General features: G+C 40.2%; 1 protein-coding gene across 5 annotated transcripts in view; it reads left to right on the top strand.

The window, feature by feature from the left end:
- The window catches only part of pak5 (p21 protein (Cdc42/Rac)-activated kinase 5), a 63,011-nt gene that overhangs the window by 21,795 nt on the left and 22,475 nt on the right, over window positions 1-18,741 (top strand). For 3 of the 5 annotated variants that reach the window (XM_051408257.1, XM_051408254.1, XM_051408255.1), the window contains exons 2-3: window positions 7,293-7,516; window positions 9,623-9,667. In XM_051408257.1, the coding sequence (XP_051264217.1) occupies window positions 7,313-7,516; window positions 9,623-9,667 (249 nt within the window). In that variant the 5' untranslated portion in view covers window positions 7,293-7,312. Of the gene's footprint in view, window positions 1-7,292; window positions 7,517-9,622; window positions 9,668-14,072; window positions 15,079-18,741 lie in introns of those variants that run through there. The other 2 variants (XM_051408256.1, XM_051408258.1) reach the window with 2 other exon arrangements.

Below are 18,741 nucleotides of genomic sequence, written 5' to 3'. Positions count from 1 at the left end.
CTGTCACCAAGTAAAGCTGCATTCAGGGAACTTTGGGAAAAGGATACCTTGAACGAAAATGTACCACAAAGTTTTTGCCTGTGAAACATTTGACCTTTTAATTAAATTAGGTACTCCTCCTCTTCCCTGTAGTGGCAAATGAACCAGAGTACATCACCCTCCCTCAACTTGTTTATCAGGGGGAACTTGTGTCCTTTTCATGTCGAATTTTAAATTATGTATGAAATGTATTTGCATATTTGTGCATGAGTGAATGCATCTGCATCTCAATACAAATTTATGTTTCTAAATTACAATCTAAGGGATGCAACATTAATGTGGCATTTGGAAAACAGATGAATACATCATGCTGCAGCAGAGTAACTAACGTGCTTGGGAACCAAAAATAGACACGGTATATATACTAACATCAACACACATACACAGAGCCTGCTGTAGTGTGGGGCAGGTTCCAGTCAAAGTGTGTGTGTGTGTGTGTGTGTGTGTGTGTGTGTGTGTGTGTGTGTGTGTGTGTGTGTGTGTGTGTGTGTGTGTGTGTGTGTGTGTGAGGTGTTGTTGTTCAAAAGGGGAAATGCCTGTGGAGGCTCAGATGGTGACAGATGGTTTGGAGACAAATCAGCCTGGGAGTCAGGATCTCTGCCCTGGGACTAGTAGCCCCTTAAGTATGTTTGTGTTAATGTGTTGCTATGTAGCCTATGTGGAGTATATTAGCATGGTATACTCTGGTATGGAAATGTAAGGTTATCATACTGTGTACATTTGCTTATCTGCGGTTTTGAATTCTACTGTATTATTTAAAAAAACAGAAACATATTAAATTTACCGTATTACTGTTATGAAAAAATATCAGCTAGAATATCGTGTGAAATTATAATAAAGCATTCCTGTTTAATCAAAATAACCCATATGTTTATATTCCTTTAAGAGTTATTGTAACTAATAATAATAATAATTGTGTAATACCGACACAGATTTTGTCTGATTCCTATTTGTGTGTCTGTGCGTGGCTGGTATGTGTGCATGTGGTTATGTAATGTGTCTTGTAACATTGGCAGAACAATATGCATTTTTAGTAATTCAGGTTTCACTCAACTCTAGAGCCTTCGGAGCTTTGTGGTTTACGAGTGAACACATACAACACAGACGCAGATAGACACACACACACACACACACACACACACACACACACACACACACACACACATACACACACACACACACACACACATACACACACACACACAGCTACAGCTCACTCCAGTCTTACACACCTAGATTAATGGAGTTTCATAATCTCTGCCATATATTACCAGGTGCAATTTCTCATCAGAGTGACATTGTTGCTCTTTGGCAGAATAACCTTGCAGGCATTAGTCTGAAACTTCACAAAGTGCTTTACAATCTGCCCATGAATTACAGCTCAAGAGGTGCTTATGTGGCAGCCAGGAGAAGTTGTGCAGTAAGTAGTTCTTCTGGCCTCTGCATGGAGGCAATTCCCAGAGGCCTCTACACCTCAAGTACATCTCAGTCCAAATCTGTTTTGAATGTTGTGAGAGGGCAGCTGCAAAGCTCTGCAGGAGTAAGTTTGGACTGTATGAGTGCATGAAAATGCACCTCCGTCTGCTGTCTTACATGCATTTAGTGTGTATGTGTGTGTGTGCATGTGTTGTTGTGTCTCTTAGCAGTTGAGCTTGGCCTAGACGACTTAAGCCCTACTAGTCTTTAATAATCTCATTCCCAAGATGTACCATCTAGGTCAGGGGTGTCCACGTACTCTATGGCTGCTTACAAACCACAGACGGTGAAATTTGCTCTCCCAAAAACATTTTTTTTCTGTCATAAAATTAAGGTTCAATAATAATATTTCTCTTGTTGAGCTCAACCTAGTTGTCTGCCTCTTTTAGTTACTGTCGCCATTCAAACTTTCCTTTCCAGCCTGGCACAAAAGCAGTTAACAGTGATAATGGTGGCAGATTTGCCTCACAAAATTCACAGCACTTTCTTCTTCAACAATTGGCTTCAATTTCACACAGAAGTAAACAATAGCAGGCTTCTTATTTCTTGCCGACAATTGTGGATTTTGTCGGCTGACATGATGTCACTAGCAGATTTTATCAGCTGGAGCTAAAAAGCTACGCTCAAACTCTGTCACTAACTGACGTTTCCTGCTGTTTTAAAATAAGAGCAGGTTAAAGGCTGTTAAATATGCACATGAGGACTGCATACATGCTATAATGTACTGTAGCCACCATGCATATTGAACATGGTAAAACTGAAAATACCATCCACTTTGGGACGGTGGTTAGATTCATGCTTCATGTGCTTCCCTTACAAGAGAAAGGGATTTGTGACTTTAGCTAATCTAACACTATCTAACAAAAGTATGGACTTGCCGGAGTGTTAACTTCCCCAAACTAAATAAAAAGCAGAACAGGGCTGCTAACGTTACTATAAAATCTGACATGGCACCCACAGGGTGGATTTTCCACTATTTTCAAACTTAACCCCACAAAATAGTGTTGTTAACTAATGACATGACCCTTGCTTTGGAAATATCACTGGCATTGCCACTGTAAGTAGAATCCTAGTTATCTGGGCATGCTAACGTTTGCAGGTTATGTTGTTTAATCAATTTATTACACTTTTGCTCTTGGATCAAGGATAGCCAGGTTGGAGCACAACTGTAAAATGCCCCATAGTCTGATTATCACTTCTCTACACTTCAAACATGGTTCTTAGTTGGATGTGGCATGATGGGATGCGTTTGTTTTGTTTGTACATTGCTCTAAGGTAACAAGGGCTTCAGCTGCCGCATGTGTCAGCTGATGATTCAGTGCAAGACTGCGATCAAGCCCGGTTTAGTCACTGTGTGTTCCACTACGGTGGATGCAGAAGACAACTTTGCAGTCGATATTTACAAAATATTTGAGCATTGCCTTCTGTCAGACTGTTCCTCTCCCAGGATGTTTTTCATGCTTCATCCTTGGCGTTGTCTCTATTGACTTTATTTTGGGAATGTCATTTCTAATCAGCATAATGCCTACATGTCAGTGTTTCATCTTGCAGAAGCCAAGTTGTGCACAGGCTCTGAAAATAGTATCAAGGTCAGAAACCTTGGGTCGATTCATGAAGGTTTAAGTGGACACCGGCCAAAAGTGGAAATGGTTGCTGAAATGTCGCCATTGTGTAAGAGATTTGTAGCTCAGCACAAAAATGGAAAAGATGAAGGACTGTTAAGCATTTGGTTTTGCTGGTTATCTAAGCAGACACCTGTGGAGAATATTTAAGTCATGCGTTTTTGTGAATGAGACCATGTGATGGACCAGGAGAAAGAAAAGGAGCAATCGTGTGTTTCTTTAATGACCTACCTCTCTATTACATGTTTCCACTAGTTTTTGTTCCTTAAAGGACCAAACCAGTGTTTTTAAATGTTAACTAATATCTGTGTTGCCAACCATTTCCAAAAAAGCATACAGCCCTATTTTAACCAAATTGTTTACATTTTCTAAATGAGATATTCAGGTGACATTGATAGTTTACTAAAGCCTGTGGAAGGCAGGAAAAACACATTTAAAAAAGAAAACCAAAATGGAAATGGTTGTCATTAATGTTGTAAGCACATAGGATTTACTGTGCAAAACTACTGGTATGGTCCTTTAAATACACAATTCAGTGGATGGGGTCATACATTAGTTGCATAATAATTATAATAATTACAAGCTACTGTATTTGTCTCTTCAGGACTATAATGTGATCTGCTGCTGTGCAAGTTCTTGTTGGATGCATCCTGCACTTTGATGTAGTTTTCTTGTGACTCATACATGACTCCTAATTTTAAAGCTAAAAGTTACATTTCAATATTTTGCACACACAAAATTAGATCACACCACGTTGAATCGAAAATGACATGCTTTGATTTATACATAAACCCTGTCTGTCTTTTCTTTTTAATGAATATGTAGTATATTTTGAACCTCCTTAAGTCTATACAGTGTAAACCGAGGCTGACAGTGAATGCAGTGTAAGGCAGAGTTGTGTAAACATGCCTGTGGGATGAGGTTTCTATCTATGACTTAACACCCTTTTGATCCAGTATTGAGCTTTCTAAAGGCAGCAGTGTGCTGCATAATAATCTGCTGTGCTATGATTGTGCTGCTGTATGCATCACAAAAGCCTTAAGCCTTCTCAGCTTCCCTCCTCTCCCCATGACTCTTCACATATTTGTCTCTTTCTCTTGTTTTCTCCATCCTTCCATTTCTCTATCTTTCTTTATCCTCCCCACCATGCTCTGCTTCTGCTCTTATCTTCTGCCCCCACCCATCCCCCCGCCTTTCTCTGTCTCTCTCCCATCAATCTATCTCTCCATCTTTCCTGTTTGAGGCCACTAATTTGGTCTGTCTGGCTCTCCTGCAGGGCAGCAAAGGAAATGATTGAGGACGATTTCCATGATTACATTTTTTGTCTTGTCTATTTAAAGTTGCATTTAGAAGTAGACTCTTTGGTGACTTCTGTCATTGCATCTGCTCGGGAGGTACTGCCAAGTCAAAAGAGTTAGTCATTTTCACAACTAAAATTGATTTAGCACACTGCTATGCAGACTTCATTAACACTTTTTAGCAACTAAACAGCATGTTTGTAACGTCTTATTCAACAATTGACCGTTTGATAAATCTCAAATAGATATAGGCAGAAATTGGTATCTAAAGATTTTTGAGAGTAGTGTCTTATTTAGCCTTTCTAAAACAAAAAATACAAGAGATAAAGTGTAAGGAATGGATTAAACTGTGTGTTTAGCCGCTCTAGCATAAGCTGCAACCATTAGCATTAGTTTTTTACCTTTTCAGAACTGGATCCACTCTGTGGAGCCAAAACCTAGTACCGGTGTATCTAAGCTAATGCTAGCGGCTCTTTCCTGCTCTCTATTTGGTTTACACTCCAACAACTCCAGCCAAGCATGTCTTAGATAGCGATAACTAATGCAAGATAAATAATAACAAACCATTATCGACTTACTGTGCTCAGTTAAGTATGTTTTTCTATAGTAAACAAGCCTCCAAACCATCTGAGAGTTATGGTGAAACAAATAAAAATGTCTTACTTGTAATACTGTACTGTAATACCAAGCTAGCTCACTGAAATATGCAAACAATGTTTACCTGGAGCATGTAGCTTAGCCTTTTTCTTCTATATGTTTCATAGCATATTTACAACCTTATGGGTTTATGTTTTGTGTAAATCAGCTGGAAACATAGAGAAAGAGATGGAGATAGAGGTTTCAACCAACTCACGGTGTTCGTGTAAGCATTAGCATTACCTAGCTAACTACAGCTGATATAATCTGCTAGCAACAGTTGTCATTTAAGCAAACAAAATCGTCAGCGAGAAAAAGGTGATTTACTTAAATGATTGTTTCTTCTTGTTTTGTGCACACTGTACATGTACTATACACATATGTTTGAGTGAGTGTCTGGCACAGCAAACATTACCTCTGCCATAACAGAGAGGGGGGAGAGAAAATAAGAAGGGGGAGAGGAAGAAGGATGACTTTGTTTTTGTCTGAGGACAATGCCTCCTAGAAGGGAACAGCACAATAGACTCCATTCACAGCCACACCAACAACATCATGACATTTTGTTCCTATGACTGGACATCATGCATCCACCCAAACCACCAATACCACAATGGGATTTCCAAACAGTTCCTCTCGGTAGTGGAGTAAAATCCCAGGGAGCACCAGCTGCCACACATGATGTGCCTCTGACTGTGGCTACATACTGTATCTAAATCACCATCAAACCTTACATAAAAAATCCTCACAATCCTAACTTGGCATCTTTTTCCTTTTTTCTCTTCGCTTCAGTGCATCACATTTTTTTCCTGTTGTTTATGTTATGTAACCAAAGTGGACGCTTGGTTTTTCTAGCATGTTTGGACTTTTTGCTTTTCTTGCTTGTATCCTGTAGCATTATAAGGCTGAGCTTAGCATGCTACAGAGCAGCAGAGTACATAAGGGCACAATATAAAACATCACCAAACATTCATTTTAAATCTGGTAGTTACAGTTAATCTGTTTTACTTATCTGGGATACTTCAACTGTGCAGCTAGCAGACATGGCAAGCAAAAAAGTTATTGTTATACCGACTTAACATTTCTGTTATCTTCATTATTACTGCCGGCTTTTAAATGTGATGTAGTTTGCTGTTGTATAAAAGTGTTAATACCATACAGTGCACCCTGGTGTTTCATCTATAAGGCTCAATATTACATTGAAAGGCTGGTGAGATACTGAAAGATCCTGAAGCTTATTTAGACAACTTCAAGTGTTGCTGCACACCAAATCTTTTTCTTTGTACAGAAACAATGTAAAACTAACTGTCTTCCCACTGTTCAACAATCACCAACGCAGGTTTGGTCGAAATAAACCCTTTATTCACAGAGTTATATGTGAAAATATCTGCGAAACAGGCGGCAATGTCTGCTACGTAATCCTAGGGGACAAATTTGTCCATCAGAGTACATCCACTACAAGTATAGGGACTCAAATGCATACGTGCCTGGCCATCCTAGCTGTAGAAACAAAGCACAGAGCAGCTCATGGAACAACATACCCAGAGGGGGTGTGACATCATCCTCTGCTCAGGATGCCACAATTCAATTATGTCTTTACATAAGAAAATAGTTATTTGCTGATATATTAGTGTTCAAAATCTTGCACATACCTTTAAAGAAATGTAGTATATGTCTACTTTCTGATGAAAAACAGAGTCACTGCTATAATGGCATATAGTAAAGCTTAATAAGGTTTATGCATGACACATTTTCACACATCAACTGAATGACATCTTTAGAGACCCTTGAACAGTACTTGCTCATTAAATGTCAAAACCTTCATACGTCTTGCTTGCGCTCTGCTGTGTGCAATAAAAACTATACTGCGTGGCTTATATTGTATTTTATTTTCAGAGGAATAGTTCACATTTGATAATGCTGTGGAGCAAACTAGATCATTAACACACTCTTCTGCATATACTTAACTTGATATAGTGTCACACCTCCCATATACAGTACAGTTATAAGGTCTAAGTGAATGCATTCAAGGTCACTGTGCTAAACAGGCTGAAGTGGAGTGCTGATTGAGGAAGACTTGCACTTGCACTGCCCTTCAAAATAAGAGTATTCAGTCTTCAATTGACATTACAGAGAATGTGCAGTAATTGGTTTCATCTGTGGTTTATTTCATTGAAGTAAATCAATCAGTGTTAATCTACAACTATCTCCCTTGGTTTGCCAGGTTTGCCAGGGTTTTCCAGCATGTTTGGGAAGAAGAAGAAACGGCTGGAGATCTCAGCTCCGTCTAACTTTGAGCACCGGGTCCACACAGGCTTCGACCCGCGGGAGCAGAAGTTCACCGGGCTGCCACAGCAATGGCAGAGCCTTTTGGCAGACACTGCCAACCGCCCCAAGCCCATGGTAGACCCCTCCTACATCACCCCCATCCAGCTGGCACCAATGAAGGTAGAGTGTGAATGTGCAAAGGGCATCAAACTGAGGATTAATCATTATCATTCTTTTCTGTCTTATTGCTCACCTCACTTTTCTTGTACCTCTTGCTCTGCATCTGAATGTTTCTCCCCCACTCTCACCCCACACCCCTGCTCTTTCTGTATATATGAACTTATATTTGTACAATCTTTTTATCCCCACCACTGTTCTGAAACTATTCCTCTTACTTTTCTTCTTCTTCTTCTTCTTCTTCTTCTTCTTCTTCTTCTTCTTCTTCGCATCTATCTTCATTCTGCATAGGTCTCTGTATATCTTTCACTTCAATGTCGTTGTATCTCACCACTCCATCCTCCACTTGTTACACAAGTTGTTGTTTTTCTTCTGAGGGAAAATAGATCATTCTCCAGTGCCATCTGGCCACTTCACACTATTCAAATTGCCCTAGTATATGAAATTATAGTCTTATCATTGTATATTATAAAGCTTTAAACCTGCACTAAGCAATTGTGTGATATTAAAGTAACATTGAAAGACCTTGAAGGGCTAGTAGTGCCAAAGAAGATTTAACAACATTTTTGCATGTATTATAGTATATTTTATACGTACCATATTTCAGTGGTTTACATTAAGTAATAACCACCATATCTCACCAGGAAATATGTAGTTTCCTGCTTGTAGTCTTGTTCCACTCCCTCTCCACCAGGTCACCATCACGATTATGTCTTTAAAGAAACTGACTCAAAACAATCTTGTGAAACAAAGAAAAATTGTGTGCCATTAATTTGTGGCCACAGCTGCTGTTTAACAAAGGTTAAATAGTCTCATTTTATTTATTTATTTTGGCTCATTGTTTTTGCTCTACAGCTTGTAACAGTCACAGTTTAGTAACAAGGTTGTACTGTAATTCCTCTACACCAATCCATGTTACCGGGTGCACTGTATGATTGAGTCTCAACACTGTAAAGTGCAAAGTGGCAGAGAAATAAGGTTAATGAGTGGAACAAGTTGAGTGGAAAGCTGAGCATCCACCAGTTAAAGACAGAGATATTTGTGTCACTAGGACTAGGATACAAAATAAAGATAGATGGACGGATAATTTCTGAGCAGTTAAGTTCACTTCAGTGGAACGCTCAAATTGTTCTGTTACTAACACGTTAGCCAGAGGCACTTGATAAAACCATAGACTTTCTGCCCCCTGCTGGTCAAACATTGCTTAATGCAGCTTTAAAGACAGTACCTTATTTAACTTCTCCATTAAATAATGTCACTATCTCAGAAACCCTAATGCAAACTGCTGTTTCTTTTTCATTTGGCTGTGTAATTTCTCCTTCTTAGCTCCCCTGTGACTGTGATTGTGTGTCTCCTCTTGTCTCTGAACCTTCCGAGTGTCTCCTCTGATGTGTTGTTGTTCATTGGTTCTTCTTAACATATTACATCTGACACATTTGATTAACTGAAAAGGGGCTGTAGCTAATTATAGTCATTTATACACACCAAACTGTTTGATAAAATGCTCCTTAATATTTCTGTGCAACTTTCTCTGGGTTGTAGCAGAACATACTGATTGCTTTTAGGCCCTTCTCATGCATACTGGAGGTATTGGAGGTTGTAATAGGCCTCATGGGTCTTCACTGGGGCACTTCCTAAAAATGTGGTGTTTTTTCTCTTCCATTGTACTGTCTGTGGTCCCGTCATGCTGCATGTGTGACCCACTGCCCTTCAGCTATGAAATGTAGGACCCTTTCCTGTGTGTGTTACAACACCTGCTTACACCATTTTTGTTGACCTTGATAATACCTAGAAAGAACACCCGCCCCATAAACATGTCAATTTCAAACGAATTGCTCATTTTTGACGTTGAAAGTTGACATAAAGCACTGCAGCACTTGGTTGCATTTGAATACATCTAAAACTGTAAGACTAAACGCACTATTATGAGCATTAATCACCAAGCTAACTTATATATTAGCCTCTGAGGAACCAATTACAGGTCCCGCTGACAGGAAAATACATGATCAGACATCCACAAAAGTCCTGTAACAGAGAACAGCAATATGCCACAGGAGATATCTCTGAAGAGGGGGAAACAAGAAAATAATTCTCTTGCTCTCTTCACAGATATCTCCCAAGAAAGTCCGGTCATCCGAAACGCCGTTGCCCAAAGTATGACTTCCTCTTCCCTTCTGTTTATAACCCTTTTTTTCTTTCTTTTTTTTTTTTTTTGTTGGTCGCTCTCACACAGTCACAACTACGCTGTTTTGTTTCCACATCTTTCCTCCGCTGCCTGCTGCCATGCATTCAGGTGGAGGTGGTGTGTCAGCAGCAACAGGGAGAAACACTGAGAATGACTCCACACATGACATAACTACATTGCTCTGCCAAGTCTTTTCTTAGGCCTCATCTCCACTGCCCTTTTTCTTCATTCGCATGAGCCTCCCCAGAAATGACAAGATTAACTGTAGCGGCATGTTCCCTTGTTTCTCCCCTTGCTATGGAGTCGCCATTGATAATGATGATAATAATCATGATGATGATAATGATGATGGTGATGATGATGGGTGCTGAGATGTGTAGTGCATGTTGCCGGCGTAGCAGCTGATTCTGCTCTGCTGCTGGCCACCGTTCTGTTAAAAACAGGTTATAAAAGGGATGCATGTGTTAGTAAAAACCCTTTCTATGATCCACCTTGTGATCCGACCCAAACCAGCTTGGTCAGGCTGACTTCCTCTCCTCTCCTCTCCTCTCCTCTCCTCTCCTCTCCTCTCTCCTGCCATTTCTAGAATCATCAATCTGATAGATCAAATGAAGAAGCATGATTTGGTCTGGATGGTTTGCAGATTGTCATGTTTCAACACTGAGGTTTTGCAAATCAGTACAAATCTACTGACCAAGTACAAAACAAGTCACTCAAGTCAAGATTTGAGAGTGTGCATGGACATATATGAGAGTACAAAGGTTTACAAAGGTTACAAAGATTCGAAAGTAAAATTCAGGGATGTTTTTTGTTAACCTAGAAGTCTGTGCTCAGTTTTCTCCAGCTGTTTAAGTAGTTACTCACAAGGTGCTTGCCAACAGTTTTTAATTAATAGACTTAAACAGGACCTGCCCATATCAGTGACATAATTTTATAGCTCAGTATTAAAAGAACTAATAATTGAGGAGGTAGACAATAAAACATTTGTCATTCTCCTCAGTAACAAAGTTATTGTTCCGGACAGCTTCTGAGCCAGTGCCAAATTTCAGTTCTTAATAAACAAGGATATTTCAAAGGGAAAATCAAGTCATTACTTTGACACAGGAAACAAAAGTAAAATGATTCACAGAGAGGACCAACAGGTTTGCTTATAAACAGTTTGTATTTGAGACTGTAACTACCAGTGGGGTAAGGGGGAGGAAATCACAGACTAAAATGACTGATTCTGAATCTGACTCTTATCTGAATCTTTAAGTCTTTATACAAATAAAAAACGCTCATCACAGACTAGTGTGAGTCAGGGTCACTTCACTCCCACGTCAAATCCAAAGGGCATGCAAACTTAAAGAATACAAACTTACAAACTTGTGTCTAAGTTGTGTGTATGATTGTTAGTTTGAAGAAGCAAATGAAGGAAGTTGTTTGCTCTGAATTAGAGACACTAATGGAACAATTCAGGCCTTAATCAGTTCTAACTTGTTCTGTGCCTCTGTCTCTTGACACTCAAAAACATTTGACTTTGAGATTATCGCAAAGATTTTTGTAAAATAGTTGCTTTTCTGTCTTTCTCTAAAGGTATTTTATCAATCTCATGAGAGTATGAGTGTATGTGCATGTATTTGTGTGTATGGTAACGTGTGTGTGTGTATAGGTGTGTGTCTGTGTGTGTGTGACCCTGACTCCAAAGGTGGGCTGGGTTATTTATAGTGTCTCACCCATGGACTGATATACTTCTCCCCTGGGTGCCCTGACACTTGATTGACATAAGGTTTCCTCTGCTTGGCAGACTCCCCCAGCTCTGTCTACTAAGTGTGTGTGTGTGTGTGTGTGTGTGTGTGTGTGTGTGTGTGTGTGTGTGTGTGTGTGTGTGTGTGTGTGTGTGTGTGTGTGTGCTTGTGCACACACCAGGAGGGCATGGATGAAGCGGTCTCCAGTCTGGCAGACCTCCAGTGCTGTCCTGTCTGAACAGTACAGAGGGACAGAGTACAGTAAAAGGTCAACGTAGTGTGTTTGCCTGTCATGTGTATATATATTGGTGTGTGTGTGTGTGTGTGTGTGTGTGTGTGTGTGTGTGAGCAGTTTGAGAGGTCGGCGTGGTCATCATGCTGAAATAACCGCTACCTCTGCCCCCTGGCTTGTGCACTCATCGTTTATTCACAAGGCTTGTAGCCTTGTTGTCAGACCGCTCATCTCAGCTGAGCATTAGTATTGCTTAAAGCCATGGCTCTTGCCCCCCCCTTCGACCAGCCCTCAGAAAACATGCTAATCCAGAAGTATAGGCTAACACCATGCCCTAACAGTAGTTCCATGTTTTAAACATTGTGCTCTTAAAGCTTCTGTAGACTGACAATTTGAAGTGTGTGTGGTGGTGCATGAGTAAGCGCACTGTAAGTACCTCTTTGCAACACATCTTCATTTTTACGTTTGCATATCCTGTTTTGATGTTTCCGTGGATGGTTCAAACGTGTGTGCGTGTGAATGTGGGTGGGTTGTTGTGTGACTCGAGGATGTGTGTTAATGTGTTGCATTCGTTAGCACCGGCAGAGGCAGTGCTGGGGCTATTATTAATGGCAGTCTCATGTTGCACCTTGACTTTGACACCCTTAAATTGCAGGCTCCTATAGAGCTGAGGAGGTAATTTACCATGATGCTGTGTGTGTGTGTGTGTTTGTAGATGGGTTTGTGTAAGTACAGTGGTGTGTGTTGGTATGCATGTAATTGTTTGTGCGTGTGAGTGCTTGTGCCTGCTAATGCTATCTCCTTGTTCCTATTTTCTCATGTTTCCTCAACCGTGGGCCAATATTAGATGTCTGGGTTGTTTTTTAAAGAGAAACTGAATAGCCTACGTAGGATGGATGACCCATAAAAGCAAAGAACTTTAGTTGGAGCAGTTTCTCCTACTTCCTGCCTCAGTTGAACACTTTGCTAACTCACTTTACAGGATACCACTTGACTGTGCATCTTGGGGTTTTAGAAGGTGTGTTCAACAAAAGATTTATTTTTCCTACATAACCAATACGGCAAACAATTAGTAGTGTTTAGAGAATGGGTCAAAGCGGTTATAATGGGATCCTAGTAAACAACAGCATTAAAGTTTATATCTTTTACACAGGGTCAGGAAAATGCCTGCCATTTCTTTTCCATCTCAGACAAAAAGACAGTATACTGAGTAAAGATATGATTAGTAGTAGTAGCCAATGAAGTTATAGCCAAAATCCACTTGATTTGCAGAAAGAGTAAAAACGATCTACATGAGAAATGATAGTTAATTTCCACTTTAACCCCAATGCATGTTTTATTTGAAAGCAATTTAAATTCTATGTCTTGATCAAATCTTATCAAACAGCCCTCGAGGCATGGACATCAGCATCAGTAAGCCAGTTAGAGAAAAGGAAAAAAATAGCTTACAGGGATTTCATAGACGACCGACCCATCATGAGTCCGACTTAAAGCTGATTCCTCTTAATTTTACACTAGCTGTAGTAGAGAGATGTTCATGTTCACAGATAATAAGTGAGCCTGGAGGGATCACAGGAATAATAAATGAGCATCATGTTTTAAGGTGGATATTTCTCTTTAATACCCCCTCTCTTCTTCAAATAACATGCTACTCTCCTGGGTGAAGATCAGATCCCTCTCTTGTATATACTGACATCTGAATTATTCCTCTGGTCTTTGAAAGCAAATACAGCCAAGCACAGACTTATATTATATTCTGAAAATTAAATGAACATTAGAGTGCTCTGTAGTGCCACCTAACGTAGTAAATGTTCAGCTTGAATTGTGTGCAGTATGACACTTACACTCTATGATAATATCAATTTCAGTCTCACGCCATGTGGGTGTGAAGTCAGTGTGATAGTAGTTTAATGGCTTGAGTTGATCCAAAGGTTTCCCACAGATTAATCAGATAAGGACAGCGAGGATCGGAGACATTTGAAGGCAGCTGTAACAAAATCAGACATATGAGATTAATGTTATAGACAGATTAGATATAGGCAAATTGAAGCTGCCTGTCTGCATTTAAATTACATATTCAAAGGCAGTTTTCTTAGTGAAGGTTGGGGAAGATGGCATGAAGGATGATGTTTCCACTTAGGGATGAATTGGTGTTTTTCTGTCAGGTTGTTGTTGGTGTTACTGCTGCAGGGGCTGCAGGAAGGGAACCATGTGGCAAGTGAGAGTATGACATGCAGGGTGTGAACATCACTGGTTTGCATTAGAGCTAACATTTTGTGCTTTGGTTGAAAGCCAGTGGAGGTCCATATGTGCTTAATCATATTTTCTGTAATAAAGACTCAGAGGTGAAATCCACCCTTAGGATAGACACATTTTCAGATGTATCATTCCACGATGAGCAATGCATTCCAGGAGTTATTATGCAATGAAGATGTACTTTACATTCTTGATGTGCCTTCTCTTCTTCAGCCTGCCTTGTCTTTCTTTTCTCCTGTTTGTGATTTCTTGCATTTCCCAGAATGACTGCTGACAGCCTCCAGAGTACATGGCTAAACTTCTTGCATTCGGCTGTGGGTTACATGTGCTGTAGGTAGTGTAGGTGGAGAGAGCTCGCTGGTATTTTAGGTAACTGAACATCTCTGTGCTGTCAAACCCATTAGAGCTGCCCTGAAAATATCTCATCCTTATATGCAACAAAATGCATCCAGAATTGTACGGTGCATTGCCAGGATCTGCTTTTTAAAAATGTTTATGTTATTTTAAATCATTTTGGTTGATTTGTTCGTTTTAGTTTTGTTTGAAGAGTCATCTAGCGTTATAGATTTATACTTTTTAGTACTGTGGCTTTGGCTTTCTCAAATTGTGACAGTTCTGGTGTTAGATAACAGGAAATTCAGTCTTCTTTACTGTAATTCATCCACAAATGACATTGAATCTTCATATTTTGACATTGGACATTCAGTCTGGGTCAGACAGGAGCAAGGCTGCCTCACTGTGTGACAGTGAGACAAAGGAGTGAAGTGGCGCATTGAAAATAAAAGGCATGTGACAATAGGCATGACATGCCGGGTGATAACTGGTACAGCATTACTGTAAATGTCAGTGGGTCAGTGATAGCAGAGCACAGCCGCCCACCTCCCCCCCATCAGCTCTTTGGCAGGTGACAGAGGAGGAAACTTGATCATTGGGTCTTCCAGAGGGTAGCTGAGGGTAGCCAGACTTCCAGTCGATCCGGGCTGGATGCAGCTACAGCCGGCCAGAGTTACCTATTATGGCGGGGGGGCGAGGAGCAGCAGAGATCAGGGCCGGAGCGACAGAGATGGGGAAACTTAGGCAGCTGAGGCAGATGGTGGGAGCAGTGAAGACTGAGGAGGTGGTGGTGTTTAAACCCCAGGCACAGACGATTCATAAACAGTTACAGGTGGGGTGTTCAACTGTTTCTACTTCTGGTGAGCCAAGACTGCATGCTGGTATGCTGGCTATGCAGATTTGTCTGTGCAACAGGTCTCAGCTCTCACTGCCAGCAGTTCCCAGCACTTAGTGAAAACATATTAGACCAAACAGTGATGGTGCAGGTAAGATAGTAGCTGTTCCATTCCGCATTTATTCCGTTGTTTTGTGCTGACATTACAGATATTGGCGTTTAACGGGTAACATATTTGACTGCGTGTAAAACCTGTGTCTATTTTTGATGCATTTTTAACACTGAACTGTGACACACCATGAATTATAGCTGTATAGAGTGAAGGTTGTTTTCTCATGTTTCCAGAGAGAGAGCAGGTTTGTGCTCAAAGCATCGCATGGCAGAGTTATTTTTGTAGCATTGCTGGGTTTGCTGTATGTATACATATGGAAAGGGAGCTGAGAGAGATAGTGTTTCTGATTTAACAGGGTCACCCAGTCCTTGCTTCAGGGGTAGAAATGCTAACCTGGGTCTTTATTGAATAGGGAAGCGGGCTATTATGGTTCTGACATGTGCACACAGAGAGTTGCTAATTTGAGGAGGCATTTTATAGCAGTGTGTATTAATGATACTGGGTGAGCGCCAAGGCAGTGGACTGTCCAGACCGAGAATGAATGAGGTCTAGACAAGTGCTTACAGAATCTCCAACATGTCTGCTTGTTATAAGTTGTTGTAACCCAAAAGCCTGAAGATTGTTCTTTTTGTTTTTTTTATGGACACAGATTTTCCTCCTCTTCCTCCTCCTCCATCATCATATTTCTTTGCTCCAGACGTGCCAAAATGCATTCTTGCACTAGCCTATCATACACAATGACTGTGGCATTCATTCAACTTCTTAATGGACAGAAAAAGAAATTTGGACCTTTTGATTGATATGTATTTAATTTCAAGTTTAATTTGAATTTGACTCGGTATGTATTATATTCCGTCTTACATTGATTGAGGATTAAATTGGTCAAAGCAGAAATAGACTTACTTAATAGAAAACAACTCCTGATTGATGCGAGTCTGCGCAGGCATGCACCCTCATGCACACACAAACAGACAGAGAGAGCATCTGTCTTTCTTGGCACTGAGCTGAAGTGGATGGCATTGATTTAGACCCCTCTCATTCCTTCCTCCACTCTGCTCCTCCTCCTTTGCTTTCTTACTTTGTCTTCTCTCGCGGCTGCCATTCACAGTCACACTCTGCAAATCACCTCTCACGGAGGCTTCAGAGCCACAGTCGGTGGGGGAATTTTGGCTTTCAGCAACGTGCGTCGTGCTTTGCCAGGGCAGCTCAAAATGTCCTGGCTAACAACCATCCTTCAGTGTCTGAATGTGGGTTTTTTTGGAAGGACATTTAGGCTGTGAATTTTAAATAGGGAAGGACTGTTGCAGGAAAAACTGATTTGAGATGACTGGTGTATCATACTTAAAAAGCTGCAAGTTTGTAGTGGATTGGAAATGCCTTCCAGTGTCCTGATGAGAAACTGTAGAGTGACTTTTTCAAATTCTGATCTTCTTGAACACATTAATCATTTTTGCCCTGTAGACTTGTATAAATGTGCTTCTTTGTGTCCCTTCGTAACTCAAATGTGGATATTTGCATCATATTGAAGTGAACCACATAATCACTGTGGACAAGCCAGTGTCTCTCAAAATGAATGACCGGACCTGCAGTATCCTCATGTGGCCAAATAGTAAACTACAACTCCCAGTTCAGTGTTTTTCAAATCACCTTCTTTCTTTTTCATTGTGGAAGAATATTGAATGAAAATCACTTTTGGATCCATCTATCAGCATTTTAGGGGCAGATTAGAGTAAGCATCATTTCTATTATGTCATAAGCCTCCGCTGTACTATTATTAGATCTATTTTGATGGGCTGTACCAGACGAGAAAACAAAATAATTTTCATGAACTGAAAATGGAAGGGATAATATTGCCCTTACAAAAAAATACAGTTTGAGATGACATTACTTTTTGTCATATTTTCAAATGTATCCCAGGGTAAAAATTTGTATCAGAAATTTGGTTTATTCTGCTTTACTACATTTTTAAAAATGAGAATGAATGTATAACATGAATTGGATTGAATGCTATGTTGTTTTTTAATTCACATTTACTACACATTGTAATATATACATGCTGCAGAAATATAAATATTTGCTAACTCCTAGCTAACATCTAGTTGTTAATTTTGATGTTTACTGCAGGACCTTCACTGTTTTCATCACTTTATTTCACATTCAATATGAAGTTGTGATCTCAGTCAGTGACGGACTAGGAATCTGCAGCCATGCTAGCAGCTGTGTGCTGTGCTGAGGCACAGTAGGGCTCTGAGCTGAATGATAATGCCAGCCTGCTAACATGTTCACAGTGGCAATGCTAACATGCTGATGTTAAGCAGGTATAATATTTTCCGTGTTCACCATTTTAGCACAAAGTATAACACATAATGATATTGTACAGTAGTAAACTCCTTCACATTCATAATGCTTTCAATCGATCTTTTGACAGTGACCTTGAGAATTGCAAATGCAGGATGAAAAGGATGAAAGTGTGTGTGTGTGTGTGTGAATGGAAATGAGAGGAGAAAAGACAACAGGAGAGCAGTGTAATGAGTGGAAAAAGGAGTAGAAACTGAGCGTTGAATGGATGGTAGGGGCGGCGATGAGATGTACTGGCTGACAGGGCTCAGATTAATGAACGCTGCTATGTAATTAATCTATAGTGGGCAGCTGTCTGTTTATCTGTCTCAGAGTTGACAAGAAGATAACTGAGGGACATCTAATTGATCTCCTCTTCTTCTTGTTGCTCTCTGTCTCCTCTCCTCTCTTCTCCTTTAGATCAGAAAGTTTCCTTGACAGTGACAGACTATCTTGGAAACTCCTCGAAAAGACAACGCCAAAGACCATTTAGATCACATAATTGATCACATTGGCAGAGACACAGTACTTCAGTTTATTCATTCTGCTTATCATTTTACTATTATTATTATTATTATTATTATTATTATTATATTTTCTGGACACTTCTGCCAGCTTTGTTTCTGAATCTGTCTAAATCTGCCAGTGCTTAGAGCGATGGAAAAAAAAGAAGGGTGTCCAGGCTTTACTGCACTAATATGCTTAAGGTTGGGGATTTGGTCTGACTGTATGTTTGTATTTCATTATGCTTCTACCACTAATCCATTTTGCTGGAAATCATCCTTCATTCCATGCGTCGCACCCTGTGTGACTCATGGATCCTGGAGCTTGCAGTTGAGGCTCTTCCCAGCTGAGGTCAAAGGTGACTGGGTCACACTGGTCTGAGCTGCCAGCTGGGGAGCTGTGGGGGTCGGAGGCATCATGCCAGGAGAGAAAAACATAGCCACAAATACTCACCAGTTTGTGTAAAAGGGGCTCCACAGTCTGCCTTCAGCAGCATGATACACACAAACACATATAAACATCGCACATTAACCGATGCTATACAAACTAATAAATGCACACACATTAATCCCATTGAACAACAGAGATTCACATTACAGAAAAGTACGCACTTTCCATATTTTGTGAATGTATGAAGATATAATAATATATAAACTCACCACAAAACCTTTTTTCTTTAAGATATTCTGTGGAGAGGGTGTTAGAAA

The sequence above is a fragment of the Dicentrarchus labrax genome, unplaced genomic scaffold (assembly GCF_905237075.1).
Source record: "Dicentrarchus labrax unplaced genomic scaffold, dlabrax2021, whole genome shotgun sequence".
In the NCBI taxonomy this organism is placed as follows: domain Eukaryota; kingdom Metazoa; phylum Chordata; class Actinopteri; family Moronidae; genus Dicentrarchus; species Dicentrarchus labrax.
Note: the sequence above shows the minus strand (reverse complement) of the source record. Positions and strands in the feature narration are given on the sequence as shown.